At 31.9% G+C, this 8,371-nt stretch overlaps 1 protein-coding gene across 1 annotated transcript; it reads right to left on the reverse strand.

Annotated features, from left to right (window-relative positions):
* Positions 1–290: 290 nt before the first annotated feature.
* Positions 291–7,442, reverse strand: LOC110930407 (putative wall-associated receptor kinase-like 16). Its single transcript, XM_022173708.2, has 3 exons — positions 6,616–7,442; positions 1,888–2,055; positions 291–1,667 (listed from the first exon to the last, which is right to left on the reverse strand). The coding sequence occupies exons 1-3, from the start codon at positions 7,439–7,441 to the stop codon at positions 460–462; spliced, it is 2,202 nt and encodes a 733-aa protein (XP_022029400.2). The 5' UTR covers position 7,442; the 3' UTR covers positions 291–459.
* Between the last annotated feature and the right edge of the window lie 929 nt (positions 7,443–8,371).

An 8,371-nucleotide genomic window follows, 5' to 3' on the forward strand; every position in this document is an offset into this window, starting at 1 on the left:
TAGAAATGTGTATTCATTTGTTAGTAAGTTGAGCTGATCATATGTTGAGCCTCAATACACTTCCATTTTTCTCTCTACATTATATTACTTTCTGAATATGAATCCACGAGCTTTGTTATGTACCCGAAAATATTAATGGGAAACAAACACAACTGGACTTCTATCCTACTAGCAACAATATAGTTTTTGACCCAGGCTACCCAATTCAACATCAACGTTTCCCTCTGTTGTTACAAAAGAAAAAAAAGGCCTGAAACCATAAGAAATGTGTTTAACTTTAAAACTCATTAAGACATTTTCATGTGGTGCTACTTTATAAATTTTCCAAATCATTACAACGAAGTATTGCGATAAGAAACATTGAATAAAACAATTATAACCTTATAACTAACCATAATTGGTGCAAAGAAGATGGTGATGCTCATACATGAATCGACACTATAAGAAGCACCAAAAACATTAACGTGGTTTGTTTTCTTCAAATGTCATGTATGTGATGCTTGAGTAAGATTTCCTGTTAATAGTATCATTCGAAATTAAAGGGGCCTCATAAAGATCAGATTGCTCAACTTCTAGCGTTAAACTTCTAGTCTCATGAAACAATTGTTGTTGAATCCAAGGATGAGTTGTGAATTTCCTCAAACTATCTAGTTCCATTGCCACCTCTTTCATTGTAGGTCTATCCTGACCTTGTGGACTAAGACATCTTTTTACCAGATCACCTAAAACTTGTATTTGCTCAAGTGTCCCTTCACGTAATATGCGAGGTTCAACAATTCCATATAAACGGTTTTCAGTAACTGAATTGACAAAATATGTTGCTAAGTTCTTTTCAACATTGGACCTATCAACACTAATTGGCTTTTTCCCGGTTATGAGTTCCGCAAGGACCACTCCAAAGCTATATACATCACTCTTCTCAGTTAGTTGGCTCGTGTTGAAGTACTCAGGATCCAAATACCCAAGTGTGCCTTGAATAAGAGTAGTTACTTGTTCATGATCTAATGGGACTAACCTTGATGCACCAAAATCTGAAATTTTTGCGGTGTAGTGTTCATCTAATAATATGTTGGTAGACTTAACATCTCTGTGTATGATAGGCATAATAGTTTCAGAATGAAGGTATGCAAGTGCACCAGCAACTTCAACAGCTACTCTCAATCGATTTTCCCATGATAACCAACTCATTCCACCCAATCTAGAATGAATGTGATGAAAAAGAGTATTATTTGAGATGAAATCATATACTAGTATAGGGACTTCCTCTTCCAAGCAACACCCCAAAAGATTTACAACATTTCGATGGATGACTTGTGTAAGGATCAAGACTTCATTTATGAACTGCTCTGCTTGACCAATATCCACTATTTTAGACTTTTTTATTGCAACCACACGTTTATCAGACAAAACGCCCTTGTACACTATGCCATAGCCACCTTGGCCAATAATATTCGCTTGAGAATAATTATTAGTTGCTTTACGTAGTTGTGCAACGCTGAACAAGGTCATTGCCTCCCGGGACCCTTGTGAATTGATCTTTTGTTTTAGCAAAATGCCCCCATTTTGCTCAAAAAACTTTTCTCTAAGCTTCATTAGCTTCTTCCTCCTTATACCATAAAATATCCCGGATATACTTGATAGTATTGCTAATGGGCCAAACACCATTGCTACAAGTAAATTTAAAAAGAAAAACACTTCAATTAGTTGTTTGATTAGCGGTTGTTGTGGTGAACACAATTGTTTAAAACTGAGTTATTTGAAAAAATGATTTTGAAAGTTATTATAGTTTAAATACACATATTAATAAAAAGGAACATTTTGAAAAAGATGATTTTCAAAGTTATACTACTTTACATACACATATTTATACTTCCATGAAAAAATTACCTATGATGAATATGGTTGGAAACTTTGAGCGGTTAGGATATAGACACCCATTTTCTATTTTTGCATCACCAAAAGATCCTGGTGGACAAGTACAATTATAACCCCCTAGAGTATTTAAGCAATCACCATAGCAATGGCTGATTCCTAGATTTGCGCATTCATTGATGTCTATGAAAAGAAAATTGAATAGAATGGTTAAAGAATGTAGAAAACGTCATAATTTATATCTTTGTTTAACAACTTAGATATCATGTGGATTGACTTACAAGTCAAGAACCTAACTCTGTGATACTGTTGTAGCTACTTGAAAACTATCAAATTGAATTGGTTAGAAAACAATATATCATTGAAGGTTGCATGAGATGAGATAATGGACCTGAATACATGAAATTAAGTCACCTAAATGGTGGACTTCATGTAAGAATCTAAGTTGGATAAAAATGGAAACATATAAAGCCTCGTAGGCCTCGTAGTTAATTTACTTGGACTCACATAGTACAATTAAAAATGTTTATATTTTTGTGCCAAATTATGGTTAATTCAATTTCCAGGTTTTGTTAGGGAAATTGAGTAACACGTGTTTATTAAAAGTAGGGTGGGTTAATGTACATCATGTACGTTATTAGTTTGAGAAGCGTATGAGCCACCGGAATGCGACATATAGCTTGAGTCGAGAGGTATATGTGTCCGCACCATAGCTACGTACAAAATTAAATAACTACATACAAATTACGCAACATATATGAATAATTACACACAATAACTCGCAACATATATAAATAATTACTTACGCAACTTAGATAAATATTTACTCAACATTTTACTTATGCACTTATGCATTTATGTTTATACTTATGCACTTATGTTTATATTTATGCAAGTAATGTTTATAATTACGCACATATATACGTAATTACGTACATCATACACATAATTCATTGGCGTTTTTTAAATGTTGAATTCTTTTAGAAAAAGGTATAACAATCCTATAATTAAATTAAAGATAATAAATGTTCAATGGTATATATTTTTAAACAAATAACAAAATATATAAAAGTAATATGTATTTGAAAAAAAATGGTGAAACTAGATACAATTTTTAATTTATATTTGATTTTGTCTGGCCAAATAATGCTAATATGGCACCCATACCACTTGTAGGTCCTTATAATGATCTTATAACACCTATTCCTTGTTGTTAATGCATAAACAAGTGTGGAATCCAAGTTTATACACAAACCGAAGCAACAAGAACACGATCAATAACAAGTATATATAATATCACTTTAAAGTTTCTTTGTATTGATTTCACCAGAGTAAGAGTACAATGAATACAAAATATGACCCCACTCTTTAAAATGTGCTCTCTCTGTTTCAAAATGGACAATTGTTTTATTTATACAGTAGGTTAAAACCCCGTGTATTACACGGGTTGAATACATATAATTTTATATACCAGATAATAAAAAAAATATATCTTTAAAAATCTCGTTTATTAGACGGGTTAAATAAATGTAATTCTATATACCAAATAATAAAACAATATATATTTAAAAATCTCGTTTATTACATGGGTTGAATAAACGTAATTTTATATATTAAATAATAAAAAGTTGTATTTTTAAGAACTCCGTGTATTGTATATGTTAAGTAAATTTAATTTTATATATTAACTAATGAAAAAAGTTACATTTTTAACACATGTGTTATACGGATTGAACACATGTAATTTTATATAACAAACAATAAAAAGTTATATCTTTATAAACCCTATGTATTATATGGATCGAATAAATCTAATTTTATATACTACCTAATAAAAAATTATATTTTTAAAAACCCCGTGTATTACACGAGTTGCATAAATGTAATTTTGTATAGTATAAATCTAATAAAAATTTATATCTTAAAAAAAACTAACGGATATACTCGATATACGATGGATGGGGTGATTGCGGTGATGGTTCTTATAAATGTCACGTACCATAATTGAGTTGAGAGTTAAACACGAAAATAAAAGTTTAGAACCAATAAACATTGATTAATATTTTTATTTACCCCGTATAAGCATTTTTTAAATAGGTTATACCCTTAATTACTTTAGTTTAATAAAATAAATAAATCATTTAAATAATATTTTAAAATATTATATTATCTCCTATACAAATTGTTTAAATTTATATTAAATTTAATTTTATAACTATCTTTTAATTGATATTAATTATTTATTTATAAAACATAAATGGCTTCAATGAATGACATGTGTCATCCCATTGGTTTCTTTTATTATATAGTATAGATGTATTTATGAATTTTATTAGTTATCAAATAAGAGTTTGAATCTTTTTCTCATTGTAATCGAGTTATTTATGGTGGCTATATAATCCAATCGAGCTTGTGATTAGGATTATGAGAGATTAATCTAGTTTTGAGTTATTTTTTAGATTAATAATTTCGAAGAGCTTATTTCATAATTGTGTGTTTTTATTGTTTGATATCAACTGAGACTTGAATAAGTGTTTCATCTATTGACCTACATCAGTTTACTCGGTTTCCCTATAGCTACGAATATTTTACTCAATTTCCAATTTCCCCTTCAATTTTTAAACTCTTACCAATTTCTATTTCTATCTAACTTAAAGTATAAAGTCGGTAGTTTCTTTTCACAACTTTGATTTTAATTTTACTTTTAGCATTTTCACAACCACCCTCTTAACATTTGTAAATTACATTTTGGCACATAAATTTTTCCTTTTCATACCCTCTACTTTTGTAATTTACATTTTTACCTATACTTTGATAATTTACGTTTTTGGTACATATGATTTATACTTACCCCTCAACTTTTAAAATTTACACTTTTACGTTTCGACGCAAATTTGGTCTACGCTTTCGTGCTTTATTTTGTATGTTTCCTACACATGAATCGGGTCGCATATAATATGTTTTGACTTAACGGTATAAATTCGAGTTAATCAGGTCATATAATACGTTATGATTGTACAGAATAAACTCGATTTATTTTACGTTTTGATCCAATCGCTAAGCAACTATATGTTATATTGAGTTCAATCGAATACATCAAAACGTGCGTTTTCATATGATTAACGCATCACATAACGCTTGGACTAATCCGTTTAACGTTTACGATGTACATCAAACTCAAACGCATTTCCTAGAACAACTGGTTGGTTGCTTTGGTTGAGTATTAAACGAAGCTATGTTCGATCCATGTAGTTGGTAAGTAAAGTTTTTCTTTTTTTTTTTCTTATTTTCTTATATATTTTAGCTTTTGTTCCTTTACTTTAAACAACTATTTTTATATACGTTTCAGTATAAATTCGAGTTCGTCTACGTTTCGACATAAACATTTTAACAAGAATCAAGTTAGGTCAAATATAATACGTTTTCGTTAAATAAAACATTTTACGTGCATATTATTATGTACGTGACGGTATAAATTCGAGTTGGTCAACATTTCAGCGTAAATATTTTTGTAAAACGAGTCAGGTCAAATATAATATGTTTTTATGCTTATTTTATGTACGTTTCGTAAATTTTGTTCTCAACCGAGTGAAGTCAAATTGTGATTTCTTTTTTTCCTTCATTTTTTAAAAACTCTAATTAATCCATATTGATTACACGTGTTTGTTTTTCCTTTATACCCGTGATGTTTTCTATATATGTGTCGGGTCACATATAATACATTATAATAGTACGGCATAAATTCGGTTTACTTTACGTTTTAATCCAATCAAACTGCACGTTTTCATACGCTTAACATATCACATAACGCTTGAACTAATCCATTCAATGTTTGCGATGAACCCACGCCGCAACGCGCGTGGGCATTATTACTAGTTTTATTCTATTCAGGTAGTAATTAGTTAAACAATTAACAACAATAAAATTATTTTACGTATATAATGTTATAATACAACTAAAACAAGCCCATCAAAAAATTGATATTTAATTTATGGAGTAAATTGCCATTTTGGTCCCTGTGGTTTGGTCACTTTCGCCACTTTAGTCCAAAACTCAAACCTTTTGCATCTGAGTCCCTATGGTTTCAGTTTTATTGCCATTTTGGTCCAAAAATAAATCAGATCATATTTGTCTTATAAAATCCTGCTATTTTGTCCTTTTCCACAGGGGCAAAATGGTCATTTCTTTTTTATAAATAAATACCAGATTTTATAAGACAAATATGACCTGATTTGCCTCTGAGGAAAAGGACAAAATTGCAGGATTTTATAAGATAAATATGACCTGATTTTATTTTTGGACCAAAATGGCAATAAAACTGAAACCACAGGGACCCAGATGCAAAAGGTTTGAGTTTTGGACTAAAATGGCAAAAATGACCAAACCTCAGGGACCAAAATGGCAGTTTACTCTAATTTATGTGTCATACGTAGTAATGATGAAAATGATGAGCAATCTTTGTTTTTTCTTAAATAATCACTTTCGTTAAAGATGATGTATAACGGATTATTTAATCCAGAAAAAATAAGTTAACCATAATCAAACTAAATTTAATAGTTATACTATAACCCATTATTATTTAACATCAAATTGTAATAGTCAACTTTAACACACATCAATTTCAAGTAGCCCATTATTTCAAGTAAACCATGCCCATTATTTCAAGTAAACCATTAATACTTGTAAATATATAAGTGTTGAGGTCGTCATTGAAAATGATTTTGATAGATATTTGAAACTGACCTTGGCAACCTGGATCAAGATAGGGGTTACCCTCATAACCATTATTGCATCTACAACGATACCCGCCACCGTCTACCTCATAGCAGGAACTGTTTCCTTTGCATTCTGCAGACTCAGAGCAACCCCCTTCGGGTGCAATTACCCAATCTATCACAACTGGGACAGTGGCCCATATTCGCTCCCAAATATCCGAGGCATTATACAAATCATCGGCACCATGAAACACAAAACTGCCCTGCTCACCAAGAAACGCTAAGCCACATTGGTTGAAAGACCAAACATCTGTGTGGTTTTTGAAGGAGTTAAGTGTAACATTATAGTAATCTAGACCCTTTGGTATAGATGTCTGACAACATCCTGATCCTGAGCACTGTCCATTATCAGGCTCATCCTGATTTGTGCTACATAGTCCCAAACAACCGCTAACAAAGTTGTTTCCTCTAATCAAAGAATAATCATCACAGCCAAGGACTGTGAACTTGTTCTTTTCAGAGAAAGTGAATGGACTAGCTATAATACTCCACCATTCAAATTCATTTCTTATAGTTCCATCTGGGTTGTAGCACCTAAAAGCAGGCCGAGTGCGAGTGCGGAACTCTGAATCTGAAATGTTGTATATTTCTATGTTGCTTGAAAGGAGGAACAATTTTGGATCTTCGTTAGACATGTTACAAGTCAAGTAGAACGAGTTGTCAAGGGAACAACCCGTGTCTTTACCAATACCAAACGGGTAAGGAACTGTCACATTCCCACAACGGCTTGGACAGTTCGTCTTTGCTATGTTGTTAATAGCACTTGCGGAGGAACCTTGAGTGTCCAAGGCCATTGTAAAAGGAAATGTAAAAAGATAGAGGATCATAATATACTGATGACGCATGTTTCTCCTTTGTCTCCTCTCTTCTATGAGCCAATACTTTTGTGTGAGTCTTTTCGTTTACAATTAAGTTAATTTATAGGGTGGCTGCAAGGAGCATATATAAACTACCAACTCTAAAAGGACGTGAAAGATTAGAAATTAAATATTATGCCTTCACACAATCACTTACCAAGAATGATAATTTTTTTTTTTTTGAGTAAATTACAAGTTTTGTTCTTTAAGTTTGCACCATTTTGCAGGCGGTGTCCTTTGGCGTAAAAGTTTACAGGCGGTATTCTTAAACTTTCAAAATCTTGCAAGTTATATCCTTTAGCCCTAACTCAGTCCGATTTTTTGGTTAAATATGGTCATGTGCTTTGTACATGAGGGCATTCTTGTCATTTAATCTACCTAGGGGCTATTTTGTAAAGAATTATTAATAAAGGACTAATTATATAAAACTGAAAAACAAAAAAAAAAATTAATATAAATTCTGTCTCTCTCTCTCTATCTCTCATCCGAACCCATTATCACCACGACCTAATCTCTCTCAACCCACCACCACCTCCCACCACCACCCCACATTATAATCCATTTGTTTCTCCGAACAACGGTTATCTAGGTTATCACCAGTTTAGAGGTGAAATTGAATCTGGTGACAGTGAATGTGAGTCGATTGCCCCACACTTAAACCCAGTTTCATCTTCGATTAACGAGCTTAGAATGTTAAGACTAAACGGTTCATTTCCGTCATTTTCACCTACCGGAGATCTAATCGCGTTCAATCCTGATTTTGATTCAAAAGCCGGTTTAGATATCGTGAAATCCGATGGTTCAAAGTGGTGGAACTTGTTAAAAGGACGAACAACATTCTACAATTCATGGAGTCCAACGGAGAAG

The sequence above is a fragment of the Helianthus annuus genome, chromosome 3 (assembly GCF_002127325.2).
Source record: "Helianthus annuus cultivar XRQ/B chromosome 3, HanXRQr2.0-SUNRISE, whole genome shotgun sequence".
In the NCBI taxonomy this organism is placed as follows: Eukaryota; Viridiplantae; Streptophyta; class Magnoliopsida; order Asterales; family Asteraceae; genus Helianthus; species Helianthus annuus.